The sequence below is a fragment of the Balaenoptera acutorostrata genome, chromosome 11 (assembly GCF_949987535.1).
Source record: "Balaenoptera acutorostrata chromosome 11, mBalAcu1.1, whole genome shotgun sequence".
NCBI lineage: Eukaryota > Metazoa > Chordata > Mammalia > Artiodactyla > Balaenopteridae > Balaenoptera > Balaenoptera acutorostrata.
Genome location: NC_080074.1, coordinates 51,976,648 through 51,998,103, shown reverse-complemented (window position 1 = coordinate 51,998,103; position 21,456 = coordinate 51,976,648). Strand labels below are relative to the sequence as shown.

The window sequence follows — 21,456 nt, the reverse complement described above, 5'->3', positions numbered from 1 at the left end:
CAGGAAACTTTAACCCCTGATGGTGGGATAAAGCTTAAGGGTCAAACTGGACATTGCCTCCGCTCCATCACAGAGCTAGGAGGAGCCTGTGGGACAGGAGGCACGGGGGTCGCACTGAATACCTGACAGGAAGCAGAATGGTTTCCCATCTCAAAGCCACGCTACACTACTGGCACCAGCTGATGGGGCCTCTACAGTCAGGCCTCGCCCATGGAATTCCTGATCTGAATAGTCACTTAGTGAGGACGAGGAAGACGAATGGCATTCAGATGGTGACTCCAAGCTGCCCAGGCACTAGGTGACAGGGACTTCAAAACAAAGCTTTAAAGATGAGCAAGCAACAAGGACTTAACTTCCCAGCTGCTCCAAAAAGGCCCACAACTGGCTGCTGACACCACTAATCCCCAGAAGTGGATCAAGTGGATAAAAGCCAGGTGCGAGGTCTGCAGAAAAGAAATGAAGGCAGGCAGACAGGGCCCACTGCACTTCTTTCCCCAAATTATATTCAATAAAAACAGATCTCAGATACTGCTCTTCCCTATTTTCCTCCTACCTCCCTGGCTGCACTTGGTACGTTTTACAGTTACCTGTCACTCTGTCCAAGCCCTGCTAATTCCCCTTTTTTATTATTTGTGGAGTCTAGGTATTTTCACCTTTACTTGCTGTAGCAAATTGAGGTTGCATATGCCCTTTTATTCAGCAATTCTGCTCCTAGGTATATTCCCTACCTAGGCAAACTCTCATATCTATGCACACTGGGACACACACAGGGATGTACATATGGCAGTATTGATTGTGACAGTAAAAAAGGAGGAACCATATAAAATTCATTAACAGAAGAATGTATGAATAACTATGGTCAATTTACAAAACATAATAAGTACACCAGTGGTTGTCAAACTTCTTGGTCCTGTGATCTCTTTACACTCTTAGAAATTACAACATTTGTCATATCAGAAAGACAAATCTTTAAAAGTTTACCTGTCATTAAAAAAAATTACTTACATGTCTACACGGTTTTTATTAAAGAAACTACATTTCCCAAACCAAACAATAATTTACTGGATGAAAAATGGTATTGTTTTACATTTTTCAAATGTCAAATCTGCATTTGCTTATTGTCTCTAGTCACAATTCAGTACATTCTCCCTTTGGACCAACAGTAACATTAATTAGTAACAGCAGCTGACATTAATAAGCACTTAGTTTATATGATATAGCCACCTCATTTAATCCTTCTAACAGCCAATAACGTAGGTGTTATTATTCCCATATAAAGATAAGGTAAAAGACGTAAGTAAGGAAGAATAAGTAACTTGCCAAAGGTCACGTCACCAGTACGTTGCCTAGTAAGGATTCCAATTTAAATTCTCTTACCTATGATGCCATGTTAAACTTGAGTATAGCATTATGCAACTGGGTATTCAATAATTAATTGATAGTGATGGAGTCAAATTTACATCTAAAACTCACCAAAGGCTAAATCTATAAACTACTAATTTATTTCAGTTTAGTAGTTTAATGCTTAGTGTTACGTGCTGAGTTGCATCCCCTGAAAATTCATATGATGAAGTCTGTCTCAGTCTATTCAAGCAGCCAAAACAAAACACTAGAGACTGGGTGCTTTATAAACAACAGAAATTTCTCTCTCACAGTTCTAGAGGCTGGGAAGTTTAGCAGGCATATTTGGTGTCTAGTTTAAAGGCCCTCTTCCTGGTTCACAGACTGTGTCTTTTCGCCGTCACCTCATGTGGCAGAAAGAGTAAGGGATCTCTGTGGGGTCTCTTTTATAAGAGCACTAATCCCATTCATGAAAACTCCACCCTCATGACCTAATAAGCACATCCCAAAAGCCCTACCTCCTCACACCATCACAAGTGGGCATTAGGTTTCGACAAATTATTTGGGGGGACACAAACATTAGGAGCACTGCAAAGTCCTAACTCCTAGTACCTCAGAATGTGACTGTATTTGGAGATAGAATCTTTATAAAGAGGTAATTAAAGTAAAATGACGTCATTAGGATGGGCCCTAATCCAATATGACTGGTGTCCTTATAAGATGAGGAAATTTGGACACAGACAAGTACAGAGAGAAGTCCACGTGAAGACGGAGATGACCATCTACCGGCCAAGAGAGAGAGACCTCAGAAGAAACCAACCCTGCTGACACCCTGACCTCAGACTTCTAACCTCCAAAACTGTAATAAAATAAATTTCTGTTTAAGCCACGCAGTCTTTGGTGCTTTGGTACTTTGTTATGACACCCTAGCAAACTAATGCAGTCAGGAATTTACCAGTTTCATTGGTCACTGGTATTCTGCTATAATTTTTAAATGAAACCTATACTTTAAAAAACTAATAATATTAAATTAAATTTTATGTCAAAATATCTGTCAAGCAGAATTTTAATTTTTAATATATCATTTTATAATGAAATGTCATTAACATTTTAATATAATTTTATTATAATACTGAATAATTCTCTGGAATTTATCTTTTATACTTTTTCCTTTCTAAATAAGATTAAAATCTCCTAGTAAAAGGAGATTTATACTTTATAATATAGTACATGGCAGACAAATAAAATCTTAAAAGTATTTAATAGTTATATCTCAATCTTTATTACTTAATGAATCAGTTTCTATATACTGCTTTCAATCACTTTTTATTAACTGCTTCCAAAACCCGCAACAGGTGCAAGAATAGATTGATGATATCCAAGTAGAGGCTGATGGCAGCTAGTACATACTCTTCAGGTGACAGCCTATGCATCAAGGAGTGTGTGTCATAGATGATGAATCCACAGAAAAGAAGGGCTCCTATAGCAGCCAAGACCAACTCCACTGTCTCACTGTAAAAAAATAACTATAGGCAAGAGATTAAAATAATAATTTTATATTTAAAAACAGCATTAAGAACACTTAAGTTACTTGCTCTTAAGTTACATATGCTACATATGTATTTCATAATTCTGTACAACTTTGAATACAAATGTTAAAAGTAGAAAAAGGCAAGGCAGGTCCACTACTGTTGTATGAAAGGGTGAATGGATAAACCAATGGATATCCTCCTTTTATTAAATTACCCACCTGACTTTGAACAGTAGCATTCCGAATATAAATAATTTAAAATATATTTCTTATTCAGAATTACATGTGCCACTTGAAGGTTAGCAATTACAAGTGAGGGCCTCTTTCTATGTAATTTAACTCATTTGTTCATTCATCTTCCTTTCAATCAATAATACTGGCATAAGACCTTGATTTTTTAAAATGTCATTTAAAAATCATTCTACATACAAATGTTCCCAGATAATTATAACCAAGTGTCTGACCATAAGAAGCTTCTTACAGCTTTTTGAGATTATTTATATTTCAAGTTACCATCCTAAAACAACTTACCTTCAAGATTCCTGACAAGCACAAAATCCACAAAGTAGCAAATAGTCTATAAAAACAAAATATTAATAATTTAGAATATTGTTCCTAACCAAAAAACTTTGTAAACCCATTCAACATTTTCTGAAGAAATAAATCCATCCTGATATTTGCCAAAGAATAATTGAAATGTAAGAATTCTTTACTGTACAATGAATAGTGTAGAACACCCAGAAATGGAAAGAACAGGTATCTATTCAACATTTGTTTTTATGGTGTACAAAACTAGTTAAGAGTATCATTTTTAAAGTTTTCAATTGGAACACAAATATTGATATAAGCTAAAAATCATTAGAAGTATTTTAATTCTAGAGCTATAAAACTTCTAGAAAATCTATAAATGAACAAATGAAACAAAATTGCATTTTTAAACAAATAACAATAACAAATTATTCTGTGAACATGCATATCCATTAGAGTGATTGGGATTAACAACAGTTTAGACACTGAAGAAGATTATTGAACTTGAAAACAGCAACAGACACTAACCAGAATGAATCAGAGAAAAAAAAGACTAGAAAAAAAAAATGAACAGAGCACCAGTGAACTGTGGGACAACATCAAGAAGCTTAGCAAATATGGAGTTGGAGTCTCAACAGAGAGGAGAAAGAAGGGGAACATAAAAATGTTTGAAGAAATAATGGCCAAAAATGTTCCAAATTTGATTAAAACTTTACACTGACAGATCCAAGAAGCAGAAGAAACATGACAAAAACACACCAAGGAATATCATAATCAGATTACTGAAAATGTTAATCATATTACTGAAAATTACGAAGAAAATGTTAAAGGTAGCTAGGGGATAAAAGACATATTATGTACAGAGGCACAAAGATAAAAAAGCAGACTTCTTGTCAGAACTACACAAGCCAGAATACAGTGGAGTGACATCTTTAGAGTATTGAAAGTAAGAAAAAACCCAAACCTAGAATTCTGCACCAGCAAAAATTACTCTCAAAAACAGAAGTAAAATGAAGATTTTTTTGCAGACACACAAAAGCTGACACCAACAGACCAGCACTATAAGAAACGTTAAAAGGAAATCCCTCAGACAGAAAAATATTAGACGGAAATTTGGATCTACACAAAGAAATGGAGAACAGAAACAGTAAATATGTGGGTGAACATAAAAGGCTTTGTCTATATTTTAAATCAAAGATTTAAAAATAAAAGAGCAAAAATAATAATAATAATGTATCATGAGGTTTATAACATATGTGGAACTAAGTTATGGCAACAATAGCACAAAGGTAGAAGAGAAGCAACCTAAGTATACTGTGCATGAAATGGTATATTCTTGAAGGCAGACTATGATGATTTAAAGATGTGTACTGTAAAACCTAGAGCAAGCTCTATTTAAAAGAACTACAGCTAATAACTAATAAAGGAGATAAATGAAATTAAATAATCCAAAAGAAAAAGAGGAGAAAAGAAACAAAGTAACAAAGAATAGATAGGACAAACAGAAAGAAAACAAGTGGCAACAGAGTAGGCTTGTCCAACCATATCAATAATCACATTAAATATAAATGGTCTAAACAAGCCAATTAATAGCAGAGATGATCAGATTTGACAAAAAGTAAGATCCAACCATATGCTGCCTGCGAGAAAACGATTTTAACTCTAAAGACACAAATAAGCTAAATATAAAAGGATGGAAAAAGATATACCATGCTAACACAATCAATAGAAAGCTGGGGTGGCTATCTTAACAAAGTAGATTTTAGGGCAAGAATATTACCAGAGATAACCCCTTCATGATGATAAGGGGATCATCAAGAGGACATACAATCCTGAATATTTATGCATATAAAAACAGAGCTTCAAATAACATGAAGCAAAACTTACAGAACTAATAGGAGAAACAAACCAAGCCGTACTTGTAGTTGGAGATTTCAACACCACTTTCAAATTAACTGATAGAATAAGCAGGCAGAAAATTAGTAAGCCTGCAGAAGACTTGAATAATGCTATCAAGCTACTTGACCTAATTGACATTTATTAAACACTCATCTAACAACAGCAAAATATACATTCTCCTCTAGTACACAAAGAACATTTACCAAGATATCATAAAATGAATCTCAATAAATGCCAAAAGACTGAAATCATATAAAATATGTTCTTTAACAAGAATTAAATCAGAAATTAAACATACATAGTATTATAATCCACTTTGGTGAATCAAGGGCATAGTGAGATTCCAGCTCTCAGTTTTCTTGCTGGAATGGCCACAGAATTTCTTGGATACATCTGGTATACTTAAGTTAGACTGATGTATCTTGCCACCTCACCGTATAGATCCTTCAGGATTGAAAAGGACTCAGGACCTGCTTTTTCATGCTTAAACCCTAGGGAAACTCCAAAGCTTCTGCACCAAGGAGTATGGGGAAGGTGGTATGAAGAACTGTAAACCAACTGAAATTTTACCTACTTGTAAGCTAGTAAGTTAGTCTGGCAGAATTTCATGGATGTTAAGTAGAAGACATGCGACTCTTAGGTCTGAGATGAAGAGTGGTTTATAACAGCAATAGCAGTAGCTGAAGAACAGGCATAGGAGACAGGTGTTGTGGAGTAAAGAAATGAAAGAAATAGAGGACAGAAGGTGAAGAAAGAAAATGAGACACTGATATTTAAGATTTCAGCAATGGAACAACCCCTAGTGATGACAATCACTACGATGTGATGTCTACGATGTGGACGTGGCAGGAAGATGAAAGCTGCCGAAGTAGAAGAGGTCCAGAGATATCAAGAAGCCAAGGTGATGAATGGGCCTAAAATGCAGTTTGATGCTAACATCTTTAAAGCATGAGGGAGGCTTGACCAAAAAGGGAATGAGTAACAGTAATGAGCAAGAGTATGAAGCATACAGCCAGACAGCATAAACCTTAAAGCAATGAATGTCCAGCAGGCTGAGGAATAATGAAAGGAGCATTAGGGGACAGAAGCAGTTTTCAATACTAACCCCCCACCCCAAACAACGTAGGGTGTGGGGGAATGAGCAGCTAGAGAGCAGTGTTCTCAGGGAGGAATCGACTTTCAGCTGAGATAAGGAAGAAGAAAAGAATTTATTCTGAAGAGGCTAAAATATAAGGAAGATATATAAGGAGTTCTAGAGACTATAGTAGAGTGGATGGGAGGAAGGGGTGCATATGGAGATTGGGATGGGAAGAAGAAGCAGAGAAACTACATATACAGCATAAATCATATATAACATACAAATATATAAAAAACATCCCCCCCAACATACATGTAAGACAGGAAAGGAAAAATAATGTTGCCTCTCCCTAAATCAAACTCCATTCTAATACAACTATAAGCATCCTGCACAATTGTCAGTGTTGGCTGACCAACTATATTTTACCCCCATAGAGACTTCTGGTAATCTGGATTACCAGAAAAAAAGGGGAAGGAAAGAAAGTTTTGTAAAACTAGACCACTTGTAAATTTTTAGTGTTGTAACCGGAAAAAGAACAGAAAGTGTTTGAGTGATTATGTGCCAACAGAAGGCCATTGTGAACTGAGGAAAGAGTCTATGCATTCTTATCAAGGTGAGGGTGATACAGTACCATTATCCTAGTATAAAAAGGATCATTCCCTATATTAATTAGTTTGAAGAATGATACAGGTTAATTTAGATGGATCAAAAAGATTTTAAAGTTCATGCAGACTCCTGGGTCACAATTACCTTGCTTTTGCCACAAAGATGTAGATGGTAACATTTGGTAACATTTATGCTAAGATAAAGATCTAAATAATTTAGGTAAATTTCATACCATTTATAAAGCATGCAAGCCTCCAGAAGGCTTAAATTCTTTCGCATTCACTTCCCTTTCAATACAGGGGAAGCAAAAGACTCAAAGCCACTTTCCATCTCCTAGCATGCTCTGGGAGAGTAGGGCCTGGCCCTAGTACTCAAAGGGATGACCTCTCATTACCCTCCATTTTTAAAGTATCCAAAGCTAACAGTATAGAACTTCTCTCAAAACTAGGTAATACTAAATATACTTATCTATCATAACCATGATATATATAACTTACCCTGCTCCAAATTTGCTGAAATCTCTCTTAGATTGTAGAGTACATACAGTCAAACCAAGAAATACTGCAGTAGTCAGTATAAAAGCTTGCAGAACAATATACACGTCATAGAAGGTAACTGTAAAATTACAAAACAGTGATTTAAAATACATATAAACATACTCAATATAAAAGTTTTTTTCTAGTGGGAAGCAGCCACATAGCACAGGGAGATCAGCTCGGTGCTTTGTGACCACCCAGAGGGGTGGGATAGGAAGGGTGGGAGGGAGACGCAAGAGGGAGGAGATATGGGGATATATGTATATGTATAGCTGATTCACTTTGTTATAAAGCAGAAACTAACACACCACTGTAAAGCAATTATACCCCAATAAAGATGTTAAAAAAAAAGTATTGGTTTCTTTGTACACTTGAAACTAATAAAATTTTATAAATCAACTATACTTCAATTTTTTAAAAAAAGAAGTATTAGTGTATGGGAGGATGTTAAAAAAAAAAGTTTTTTTCTGTCATATAACAGAAATGCCTTATTTTGTCCTGTACTACTTGCTAATAAAAACAATTATGGAAAGATTCTTTATTCAGTCTTCAATACTGGTACAGTAAAACCACACCCATAGTGCAATAAACAGGCTCCAAAATATACAACATAAGGGGTCACGTTATTATGAAGTTAAAGAAATGACTAGAGAGATATCACACAGCTAGTTGGTTTAGGAGTTTGGGGGATATGGTGAAATGATTCTCACCCATTTCTGTCCCCACTGCAGTTTATCACCATAGTTGACAGTGGTGACTGTCAACTCTGGCTTAAATATCAATAGGATATTCTATAACAACCTAATTGGGAAAAGAATTTGAAAAAGAATAGATACATGTATATGTATAACTGAATCACTTTGTTGTACACCTGAAACTAACACAACATTGTTAATCAACTATACTCCAATATAAAATAAAAAGTTGAAAAAAAAAAAAAATATATATCAGTAGGGATGGTTCTGGGTCCTGTGGCTGGCTGGGAATTCCCAGGCAAGAAAAATATTGGGGCTGTCTGGGGCTGTCTGCCGTTTACCAACACCATAGGGGACAGAAACCAACCACTAATTGCTTTATATCCAAATCTGCATTATCTTGGAGTACGTTATTGGGGGTTTACTGAATATATATCGAATTCCCTTCTGAAGTTTTAGAATGACCATCTGGATTGACTATGGCTACTGTAATACAACTGCTTAACATTTTAAGAGAATACTAAATTATAACCTCTTTAAAGGAAATTAAGTACTTTGAACCCAAAACCATTTAAGTAATTTTTAATTTGAGGGGGATTAATTATCCAGTTCTTTTCTATTCCTAAATGCTAACTAATTGGACTTTCTCTACTTATGCCATTACAGGGTTAGGAAGATGAACAAAGAAAAGGTAAACCATGAAATCACTTTTGCTTCTCATTAGAAATTTCAGTGTAAGATTAGGTGGATTCCAATAACCCTGAAATAAATCTCTCTCCTACATCCCTTACAAATGGTGGGAGCCAGAGACGACAGAGATGGACTTGATAGTAACATTAATAGTAAGTAACATTAACAGATAATAACACTAATAATAAGTAAATATTAATAATACTTCCTTTCTATGCTGAGAAATTTCAATCCTATTTTTTTAGTTGTTATTATTACTTATTTATATTCTGATTCTTTTATAAAAGAGATGAATTACCAAAAAATAGATTCAATAAAACTGGCATAAAAAAGTTAAAAACAGTAATGACAAAACAGGAAGAGATAAATATATTAACAATAAGGATCAACAATTTACTGTTATTGAGAGTAATAGTCAATTCTGATCTTTTTAGTACACTAGATTAATCATTTTGAGTCAATCAGAATTTTTATTGTTAATAAATCACAAAACTTTTTACTTGAGGCATTACATAGAGTACATCAAGTAACTATAACAGATACTTCCTTTTAAATATATATTTAACACAAAATACAAAACAGAAATGAACAGTTTCTTGTAGTGCCATTTGATAAAATATGAGGATATAATAATAAAGCACAGTTCAATGCAGACAATTTGAGATACTGAGCTTATGTGATGAAAGTACATGGCTCCAAACATGTTATCAGTTCTTCTAAGCTCCCTTTAAATAAGGGAAAAGATAAGCTATGGTTGTCTTATTTTCACAAATGGATAAACAAAATGAATATTGTTCTTATTCCTATTGTTTTCCTAATTCTTTTCCACTTCCTCTAAACTCAGTTAACTACATAAACATTTAATTTTTGCTTATATTTTAGGAATTCTTCATCCTATGCCATATTTTTTAATATGACATTCCATGATGGTAAGCTTTAGCCCCAAACACATTTTTATCCAAAACATTTACCCACATTAAAGTTACTGTAACATATGGAAGCACAATTATGGCTTACCAACGAAGGCCACAGTCAGAGCTTCCAACAGTGTCTAAGAAAAAGAAATTGAAATTACATAGGTGCATGTAAAATTTATACTATGTTATGTACATGTTCTAATTTCCAGGAGTTCAATGTGATTCCATATGCATGATCTCATTTTAGCTTCAGAGCAGCCTTGTGAAGTATATGGGACAGATAATAAGCCCACCATAATGAAAATGAGACCTCAATGTATTAAGTGAGAATATTCAGAATTCTTTTTTTTTTTTTTGGCTGTGCAGCACAGCTTGCAGGATCTTAGTTTCCTGACCAGGGACTGAACCCAGGCCATGGCAGTGAAAACACCAAGTCCTAACCACTGGATCGCCAGGGAACTCCTGTGAGAATATTTAGATTCTAACTGTGATCCCATTACTCCTTGAACTCAACTAGATTTTTCATATCTGTAACAGGAAGATTCTAAAAGTAATACAGAAAATTCTATTTTTCTCACTCACTACAATGTAAATGAAAATGAAACTGCAAATCATATGCACATTTATAAAAACCTCACTACCTCACACAAACAAACACAGGAAGAATAAAATATTTAAGTAGTACTTTGGTGTGGGAGTCTTGAAACTGTCTCTGAATATTCTTTTTTTTCTTTCTTCCTTAGTAACAGAATTTTTGCTTCAACACACAACTGTTCAGATTAATCATTACATTTTTCAGCCTCCCTTGCAGCTAGATCTGGTCACAAGACTATATTCTAGTCAACAGAATGTGAGCAGAGAGGCATACAACTTCAAAAAGCAAAAAGGCTTGCTCTCTCCTTTCTCTCTTCATTTTTTTAAATAAATGGATAGAATGTAGATATGGTGGTGAGCTATCTTATACCATGCAACACTTTAGAAATGTCTGAACCATAGCAGATGAATGGGCCCCTGAGAAGTTCCCTAAACAGTCACTCAGATTTTTATATGAAAGAGAAGTAAACCATGTTGTTTAAGCCATTGTTATTTTGTCATTGTTTAAGCCATGTCAAAAGTAGCTAAACTCATATCCTAAATAAGAGTTAGGGGTATTGAGCTTCATCCTCTAGCTTCTCTTTCCCCTTAATTACATATCTTTGTTTTACATGCTTACTCTAGTTAGATTTTATCTGATAGAAGATTATCATAAAGGTAAAGCCTTGAATTTTTTAAAAAAACTCATTAATTTTGTTCTGTTACTGTAACATATGTATATGCATTCAATTAAATAAATAAATTTAAAACACAGGAATAAATGTTAAAGGAACAGATATTGCCAAAGTACTCACAAATCCAAAAAGCAGGTACAGGTTAAGGGGATGCTTATGTCTGTTTAAAGTCAAGGCGAAAATCAAACCCAAAGATCCAAGGGCACACACCAAAATTAAGGCAGGACTGAAAGACAAAAAATTAAATCATTCTCAAGTTAAAAAATACTATAGTTTTATGCAATTTAATAAAATTTGTCTATGTATTTGTGAAAGTACAGGAAAAAAAAATCTGAAAGGATCTACACCACACCGTCAAAAGAAATTATTTTTCCATGGGGTAAATTTGAGGACTGTGAGATGGGGAGGAGCAGGAAGACAAAGAATCTTCCCCACAGGGACTTCCCTGGTGGCACAGTGGTTAAGAATCCACCTGCCAATGCAGGGGACACAGGTTCGAGCCCTGGTCCGGAAAGATCCCACATGCCTCAGAGCCATAAGCCCGTGCACCACAACTACTGAGCCTGCGCTCTAGAGCCTGTGAACCACAACTACTGAGCCCACATGCCACAATTACTGAAGACCGCAGGGTCCGCAAGAGAAGCCACTGCAATGAGAAGCCCACACACTGCAACAAAGAGTAGCCCCCATGCGTCGCAACTAGAGAAAGTCCGTGAGCAGCAACAAAGACCCAACGCAGCCAAAAATAAATTAATTTTAAAAAAACAAAAAGAAGAATCTTCCCCACAATGAATGGGGAAGACTTAGCCTTTTTACTTCATGAACTTCTAACATACTTGAATAATTTTTGCAATTAGCATACTGCTTTTTTAAACTAAAATACAATACATAAAAACTATTAAATAATAAACCAATTTTATACCTAACTACTTTTTTTAGGGTATTTACTATATAGCTGTAATTTAAATTAAAGAACTTTACTCCAAATAGCAAACTTATAGTTCAAGATTCCCCTTTCGTAAAGGGAGAATAGAAATTATCGACTTCTAAGAAAATATTCATTCTCTACTTTTCCTTTCCTTTAATATAAAGAACCTATATTACTTTTAGCCGTGGAAATAATTATTTTGGAAGTCAGATCTTAAACAAAATAGGGATGAATCATATGGAACTCCTTTGAAAACTTTTCAGTGAAATTTTCCTAGCTGTGAACCAACACTAAGGTAAGTTAAACTTTTTTTAAGTACCTTTACTTTTCAAGCACTGTCTTGGGCTTTGAGGACAGGGCATAAGTCTAATAAACACACAAAAAACTAAGACTTAAAAAAACTGCATACACAGTTAAAAATTCTTAATACTATTCCAGGAGATGAGGATTTAACCCTATGAAATTAAGCTAGAAAGTTTAGAGGTAAATACCATATTGTAGAACATTTTCCTTATCGAAACTTATTTACAAGAGTTAATAATGAAACTTTTTTACGTTCTAACCTTAAAAGTTAATAGAAAAAAAAACCTAACTGCTCATATTATGCCCTTTCAGTGATATGCAACGGCTGAAAATGATTCAGAACCATGTCATTACCTTACCTTTCATGAACAAATGTCCGTATAGAATCAAAGTATAAAAAAAACGTGGATGTCACTGTAGTTAAGAGAACTTGCAGAGAAAGGATGCTGTAGACTTTTCTTAGAAAGGCTGAAAGAGAAAAAAGTTACACATGACTATTTTCTTAAGTATTTGTCAGAGAACAGCAAGATCAAATTTCTTCTTAGAAACATTAAATTGTTATACGAATTCTTTTTTAAATCTTAATCCAAATAATGCAATCTGTAACTAAAACTAAAAACAAAAACAAAAACGCCTCCCAAAATATCAAAAATATTAAGTGATAACTATCCTCCAGGAAGCATGAGCTTAAAAAAAATTAAGTTAATGGTCCAGAATACAAATGTTTTCATCAAAATAAAAAGAAAACGTTAAATGCATATTTGTAAAACATACAACAAAGCAAAAGATTAAAAACAGAACATTTTAAAGAACGAAGCTATGTTGAAACTGAAAAGCAGGAATAGAAAGCATATGGTTAGATATAAAATTAAAAGAGAAATCTTAATTTCCAAGCAATACAAATGTTTCCCCAAAATGAAATTCTCCATAAAAGGCAAACAATATTTAAACTTACTTTCACTCACCTATTTTTATTTCTCACTTCTAGTACCTTTACCTCTAGTTTCTATATAAGAAATTCTTACTTTCAAAATATTACCAACATCCATATATCAACTCCAAGGCCTAATGATCTAAAAATACTTATTAACGTCTTCTGAGCTACAGATGACATAAATGATACAGTGAACACCCAACTCACCACCAGCTTCAGAAATAAAACATTAACAACAGTTCCCACCTCTCCTTAACAAACTGCTAATCATCTTTCAAGATTCACCCTTTCTCGGGACTTCCCTAGTGGTCCATCGGTTAAGACTCGGCACTCCCACTGCAGGGGGCCTGGGTTCGATCCCTGGTCAGGGAACTAGATCTGGCATGCCACAATTAAGAGCCTGCATGCCACAACTAAAAGATCCCGCAGGCCGCAACTAAGACCCAACGCAGCCAAACAAATAAATAATAAATGTTTAAAAAAAAAAATTCAGCCTTTCTCAGTTCCCCAGTCTGAATTAAATGTTCCTCCTCATGTTCCCAAGGGACCCTAAATATACTTCTAGTCACTTTATTTTATAGTGATAAGTCTACTTGTCTTTCACTGTTAGACTATAAAGACTAAAAAGCTCCCTAATAATAGGATAATAATATTCATTTTTATACTCCTAGCACCCAGCCAAGGAGTTGGCACAGAATAAGCACTCATTAAATTTTATTTGCTTTTAAATAAACTTATATTGAATTAATGAAAAGTGAGGGAATTAATGCCAGTCAGGGAAAAGGTCTTATTCTGAAACAATAATGGAGGCACATAACTTCTACAGAGCATTGTTCTTAGGCAAGAAAAACACTACTGAATGACTTTTACCCAACAAAAGATGTGATATTGTCTCTTGACTCTCATGATAAGGCGAATATGATAAATGTTCTCTCTGAAAAAAAATTCCTACCAAAGACCTGGTTCCTCAAGGAATGATGAAGTGCTTTGACGGCATGTCTGCCAAATATCGAGTAATAAATATTTTATAAGAATAAGGGGGGCTTCCCTGGTGGCGCAGTGGTTGAGAATCCGCCTGCCAATACAGGGGACACGGGTTCGAGCCCTGGTCTGGGAAGATCCCACATGCCGCGGAGCAACTGGGCCCGTGAGCCACAACTACTGAGCCTGCGCGTCTGGAGCCTGTGCTCCGCAACAAGAGAGGCCACGATAGTGAGAGGCCCGCGCACCGCGATGAAGAGTGGCCCCCACTTGCCACAACTAGAGAAAGCCCTCACAGAGAAGCGAAGACCCAGCACAGCCAAAAATAAATAAATTAATTAATTTTTAAAAAAAAAGAATAAGGGAATTTTCATAAATACTAAAGATTTAATTCTTAAAGGCCCCACAATTAAATCTTAATCAGTGTTTCCTTCTGGCACCCTTTCCAAAACATACAGTGAGTTTTTCCTCATGTCTTAAACAGGTTTTAATGAACGTATATCATAACCAGTGACTCACAGTCACAGTGAGAATCAGTCACTGATTCACAGTGAGAATCAGTCCTACTTTGGCAGAGGTAATCTTGAACAAAAAGGAGATAAATAGTGTTCATTTCTACAACCAATCTACAACTTACTTTCTTAAAAAGGCCCTGATGTCTGCAAGCTTTGGGAAGTCGTTTCCGTCTTTTTCACAAAAGCAAAGAATCTGCCATAGACAATGTTATTTGGGCTATGTTTCTGCAAATTTAATTCTAAACCAAAGGTCAAACCATTATTCCCCCAAGGGATTTTCTGGACTGTAAAAAAATCATATTGTTTACTTTTGATACCCTACAATGTACCTTATGTAACTCAAATCCATTGCACATAATATATATTCTCAGTTAAGCAGTGAAAGTCAATGTTAATCCTTAACATTTTATGCACCTGTTCTACAGTCAAAACAGTGTGTTTAATGTTTATTTGTATATGTGCGTGTGCACAAGTGCATATGTGATAAAAGACAAAGAATACAAGTGAAGGTGTTAATAATGGTTTTCTTTGGGCAGTATGACTGAAGGTGATTTCCATGTTCAGTTCTTTGTTAATCTGTGTTTTTTTAATATATCACCAATAAATATTTATTACTTTTGTAACAGAAAAACATTTTAAAGAAACCTATGCAGGGGGCTTCACTGGTGGCGCAGTGGTTAAGAATCCACCTGCCAATGCAGGGGACACGGGTTCAAGCCCCGGTCCGGGAAGATCCCACATGCCGCGGAGCAACTAAGCCCGTGTGCCACAACTACTGAGCCTGCGCTCTAGGGCCCGCGAGCCACAACTACTGAAGCCCGTGCACCTAGAGCCCGTGGTCCGCAACAAGAGAAGCCACCGCAACGAGAAGCCCACGCACCGCAACGAAGAGTAGCCCCCGCTCGCCGCAACTAGAGAAAGCCCACACGCAGCAATGAAGACCCAATGCAGCCAAAAATAAAATAAATCAAAAAAAAAAAGAAACCTATACTAAGCCAATAAATTCATCATAAAAATAATCCTTATGCAGATACTCTAGATCACAGCTTTTCTATACTCTTCAAAAACGAGAACTTAAATCTCACAAAAAGTAACACCTGACACCCATTTTGAATAACTAACATAAAAAGTGGCAAAAGATATACATACGCAGCTCACAGGGAAAAATAAAAGATCTGATATGAAAAGAAAACAAGCCAAACAGCAATCTTTCAATTTTTTTCTTTTTTTTTTGAGTCCTAATTTCTCCCCTTCTACTTCTCCCCTTTCTACTCAAACTTAACAGGCTAAACCAGGAACTCTTCATTTCTACCCAATCTGTAACCAGCACCAACATCACCCAAGCCAAAAATGTAGGAGTCATCTCTCATTCCCCTCCCTTTTCCCAACCCATCAACAACTACCATAGCTTCCACCTGCAAAGTCGACCACCTCTTTGGTCTCCTCTGCAGCCTCTCCAGTCTTAAGATCTCTCACCTGGACTGTTAGAGCAGCCTTCTAATTGGTCTCTACGCTTTCACTGGCCCCACCTGTAGTCCCAGCCCATTCTCCACAGCTGTCAGCAATCTTTTTGTAAAGTAATCCGTATCACGTGACTCCCTGCTTAACTACTTTTAATGGTTTCCCTTAAACTTAGAATAAAATTTTGAAGATTCTATGAGGCCTACAGGCCCTACATGATATGGAACGTCTCTAACCTCATCTCATCCTACTCTTCCTTTTCCTCACCATGCATTACCCTCACTAGCCACCTTTCTGTTCCCCAAACATGCCAAATCCTTCCTGCTTCTGGGCTTTTGCCCTTGCTGTTTCCTCTGCCTGAAATGCCCTTATCATTCTTTACATGAAATGATGGTTTAACTTGTGACACTCCCTTCAAGTGACTCACTTCTAACAAAAAGAATAAGGCGGAAGTGGCAGTGTGTATTATTTCTACGTCATAAAAGGCAACACCTGTCAACTATACCACAATAAAAAAAATTTTTAAGGCAATATGGCTATACCTACTTGCTCTTTCTTAGATCACTTGCTCTAGAGCAGCGTTTATCAACCTTTTTTTGGTCATTGCCCATCTAAGAAGCCTTCTGAACGTTTTTATCCTAATAGACCTCCAATAAAATTTTAATGCCACAGGGACTTCCCTGGCAGTCCAGTGGTTAGGACTCCACACTTTCACTGCTGAGGGCCCAGGTTCAATCCCTGGTCGGGGAACTAGGATCCCAAAAGCCACGTGGCGTGGCCAAATTAAAAAAAAAAAATTTAATGCCACAAATATACTGTACATATGTTGATGTATCACAACTCTTTGGAAGGCTACAAGCCATTGAAATACCTGAGATTTTTTGCTCTCCACCTCAGGAACCAATTTTCACCCTCTTGGAGGCAATACTGTCCCCACTGAGAATGAACACTGTAGGAGAAGCCAGCTGCCAATGCTGTGAGGAATCTCAAGCAGCCCTCTGGAAAGATCCATGAGAAAGTGAGGTCTCCTGCCAACAGCCAGTGAGAAACTGAAGCCTTCTGCTAACAGTGATGTGAGTGAGCCTTCCTGCAAGCGCATCCTTCACCACCAGTCAGGACTTCAGATGACTGCAGCCTCAGCCAGCATCCTGACTACACCTGTGACAAATCCTGAGCTAGAATCTCTCAGCAACCTGGCTCCTAGAAACTGATAATAAACATTTATTCAAGCCACTAAGTTTTGTGGTAATTTGTTACACAGCAATAAAGACTAATACAGATTTTGGTACCTGGAAGTGGGATGCTGCTGTACCAAAAACCTCAAATATGGAAGAGGCTTTGGAACCAGGTAGTGGGTAGAAGTGGGTAGGTCTTTGCGGTAAAAGCTCAAAGAGCCTTGAAGAAACTATAGAAGGATGACGCCTTTACGGAGGCTGTGGGTAAGGACTTAAAGAGAGGAAAATCTTATGGAAACTGGAGGAAACAGAATCCTTGTTATGTACTGGCAAAAAAATTAGCAACACTGTCACCTGTGGGAACATGGAAAGTAGAAGATGTGCCTAATGAAGTGGTGATCAAAGTAAGGAGATTTCCAGACAGAGCATGCACTTGCTGCCTTCTCGCTGCTCATACTAAAATGCAAGAGATGACACAGCATGTGATTATAAAATCCTTTGTTAGAACCTCACAAAGGGACTTCCCTGGCGGTCCAGTGGTTAAGACTCTGCTTCCACTGCAGGGTGCACGAGTTCCAGCCCTGGTCAGGGAACTAAGATCCCGCATGCCGCGTGGCGCGGCCAAAAAGAAAAGAAAACAAAACGAACCTCACAAATATCCAACATTGTACTTCAGAAAAAATCATTCAAACAATAGGGCTTCTGAGAGGCTTGAGGAAACAGTCACTCATCAGTCTCAGCCAAAACTCACTCTAAGACATTTGGGTGTGGCTTTTATTTAATGGAGTGAACCTCAGTAAGAATCACAGGAGACCCACAAAGTTTTTTGAAGAATTTTATTGGCAAAAATACCACCAAATTATGCTTATCTTACCTTTGGATGTTGGGTGTGTGGATACAGGTAATTAAAAAACTCTTTAGTTCCACAGAGTCTGAGAGGAAATGTACTCAGAGGAGCTATACTTAAGGAACCATACCCAAGGAGCCTCATCCATACCTTTAGATGACAAGATTCTGAACTTTGAGCTGATGTTATGATAGGATAAGACTTTTGGAGGGTCTTAGCTTGCATGTGGAAGAAAGAAAAATAATTTGTAGCCAGAGGGAAATAAATATGCCTGTAAGTTCTTTGACACATCTTCAAAAGGTGAGCCTAAATACCCTCCCCTTGAATGTGGACTGGACTTAGGAACTTGCTTCTAATAAATACAATAAGGAAGACGTGATGGTGTGTGGGACTGCCATGACTAGGTCATAAAAGACACTGCAGCTTCCTCGATGGTCTCTCACGGATTGCTTGCTCTTGAGGAAGCCAGCCACCATGCCCATGACACTCATGCAGCCTATGAAAAGGTCATGTGGCAAAGAACTAAGGCCTCTGTCAACATCTGCATGAATGAGGTTTCCAGGAAGCGGATCCTCCAGACCACTCAAGCCCTAGCTGATTGCAGCCCCAGCCCACAGCTTGGGTGGACTCTCGAGACACCCTGCGCCAGAGCCACCTAGCTAAACCTCTCCCAGATTCTTGACTCTCAGAAACTGTGTGAGGTAATAACTATGTGTTGTTTTAAGTGTCTAAAATTTGGGGTAATTTTTAATAAAGCAATAGATAACTAATACACCTGGCTAGCTCCTTCCAATACAACACAACTGCCATCTCCTTTAAGAGTTCTTTTCCTGGCCGTTCCTGAACTAAAATTGCTGCTATTCTAGACCCTAGTGTCTACTCCATCACTGTTTCTTTTCTTCAGGGAACTTAGCACTGTTAGTAGTCTATTTGTTTGCTTGACTCTTTAGGGTCTATCTCCCCTACTCCTCCACCCAAATAACAACTCTAGAGAACTGAAATATTATCTGGTTACTGCTATATCCCTAATATTGGTAGGGAGCCCAATAAAGTTGCGTAAACAAAGAAAAACGCTCACCTTCACTCACCTAAAGAAATGTAGATTAAAATAAGATAACATGTTTTACCCACAACAAGAGTCAGTAAACTACAGCTAAGGGACAAACCCAGCACATCACCTGACCTTGTAGGCGTTACTGGGCACAGTCACACTGTCACGTGTGTGTCCTCTATAGCTGCTCTTGCACCACGATGGCAGAGCTGTGTCACAGTGTCCTTAGAACCCACAAAGCTGAAAATATTTACCATTTGGCCCTTTGTAGAAAATGTTTGCCAACCCCTGATCTACCAGATTGCCAGATACTAAAAAGTTTGATGATCTCAGTGTTGGTGAGGGTGCAATAATAGAAGTAATACAATGGAAAATTGTATTTTTCTCATATACAAATAATACAATGGAAAATTATTCAGCCTTAAAAAGGAAACTCTGACGCATGCTATAAAATGAACACACCCTGAAAATATGCTAATTGAAATATACTAGTCACAAAAAGACAAATACTGTATGAGTCCACTCATATGAAGTTATCTAGAGTGGTCAAATTCATAAAACAAAAAAGTAGAGGGGTGGGGATCGGGAGAGGGGAAAGTGGCAAGTTGTTTGATGGGTACAGAGCTTCAGTTTTGCAAGATGAAAAAGTTCTGGTGATTAGTTTAATAACAATGTGAATATATTTAACACTACACACTGAACTGTACACTTAAAAATGGTTAAGATGCTAAATTTTTAATGCTGTATGTATTTTACCACAATTTAAAAAATTTTTTATTAAAAAAACTGAGTTTCATTGCCAAAATAGTTCCAAAATTCACTTCCGGAAACACAGATCAAGATTCTTAGCGCGTGAGCGCTTCATAAGTCCTCTCCCAGAACAAGTTCCAGCTGCCGGATAGGATGAAAATCTGCTGTAGCTTCTGTGATCAATTGGCTGAACTAGAGCGGACAATGAATTCCACTTACATGAAGCTGAGCATTTTAAATTCAAAATAATTTCTACCCGCTGGATATTACATAATAACTTACAACTAACATGGCATTTTGACTGACCTAGGACACTTCCATTCCCAGCAAGTGCCTCAACAATACTCACACCTATGTTGAGTTTTAGGTGCTGCAGAGAGAAAACAGGAAACAAGATAGATACGGTCCCTGCCCTCACAGTTCTTACAATCCAGCAAAGAAGACAAGGACATGGAACCTGGGAATAAGTTCACACCCCCTAAACCAAAAACATCCAAGCAGATAACTCCATTCACGGGTACGTCACGATGATCACATAATAAACTTATTTTAACCGAAAAAATAACTCTAGGTTTCTCTTAACTGAAAGATGCCACATTCAGGCTACTGAGGTTTTCAACTGTCCCCTTCTCCACCGAAGACAGGGTTTAAGGCACGATGGGTTCAGGTTTCTGAGCGCACGGCTGGGGGACCACCTCCTCTCCCTCTGAGCCCCTGCGGAGGGAGAACGCTCTTCCTCCGAGCCGGCGGGGCCGGCAGGAGAAGGAAAGGCTGCCCTCTGAACCCCAGGACACCGGCGCTCTCCCCCGAGCCCGGCCGGTGAGGATGCTCGCCTCAAAGGCCGGCGGCGCGGCGGGACCGACTAGGGGCGGCCGGGACGGGCCCGGCGACGTACCCATTCGGATGTGCACGTTGGCGGAGGCCACGCAGCTGCCATAGTTGAAGTCGTCCTCGATGGAGGAGCAGGGGTAGCGAGGGTCAGGGTCCGCCATGTCCGAACGGCACACCCAACCACCTTTCCGAGCTGAGACGACGCCAGCACAACAGCCTCCAAGCCACTTCCGGAGGAAGCGGTCCAGCCCCAACTAGCCGAGCGGCTGAGGCCGAGCCAAGCCCCAACTAATCGATGATCTCGCCTCAAAACTTCAGTTAGGCTGAGAAAAAGGAGATGGCTTCAGATGAGGGTGGGAGAGAAAAGGAGTTACATTCTCGGCGTCATCTGAAGTGAAGGTTTTCTCAGATTTTCCTCCACAAGCTTCTTAAATCTTCTGACCTGGAGAGTTGCTAAAAGTGATAAAAGCGAAGTCCCATTCATCCTTCCTTTCAACAAATACCCATCTCATTCATATACTCTGTCAGTAATCACACTAGGGAGACACTTAATTACATTATTTTTATTGAAGTATAGTTGATTTTATTTAC

General features: G+C 37.6%; 1 protein-coding gene across 2 annotated transcripts; it reads right to left on the bottom strand.

Annotated features, from left to right (window-relative positions):
• Positions 1-964: 964 nt before the first annotated feature.
• Positions 965-21,106, bottom strand: TMBIM4 (transmembrane BAX inhibitor motif containing 4). 2 transcript variants are annotated; one of them, XM_007179758.2, is made up of 7 exons: positions 20,930-21,106; positions 12,680-12,788; positions 11,210-11,315; positions 9,922-9,955; positions 7,481-7,598; positions 3,404-3,449; positions 965-2,867 (listed from the first exon to the last, which is right to left on the bottom strand). In XM_007179758.2, exons 1-7 carry the CDS (start codon positions 21,024-21,026, stop codon positions 2,661-2,663), a joined length of 717 nt encoding a protein of 238 aa, XP_007179820.1. In that variant the 5' UTR covers positions 21,027-21,106; the 3' UTR covers positions 965-2,660. The 2 variants fall into 2 exon arrangements, with proteins under 2 accessions (XP_007179820.1, XP_007179821.1); XM_007179759.3 differs by having other exon boundaries at positions 2,642-2,853.
• Positions 21,107-21,456: the final 350 nt, after the last annotated feature.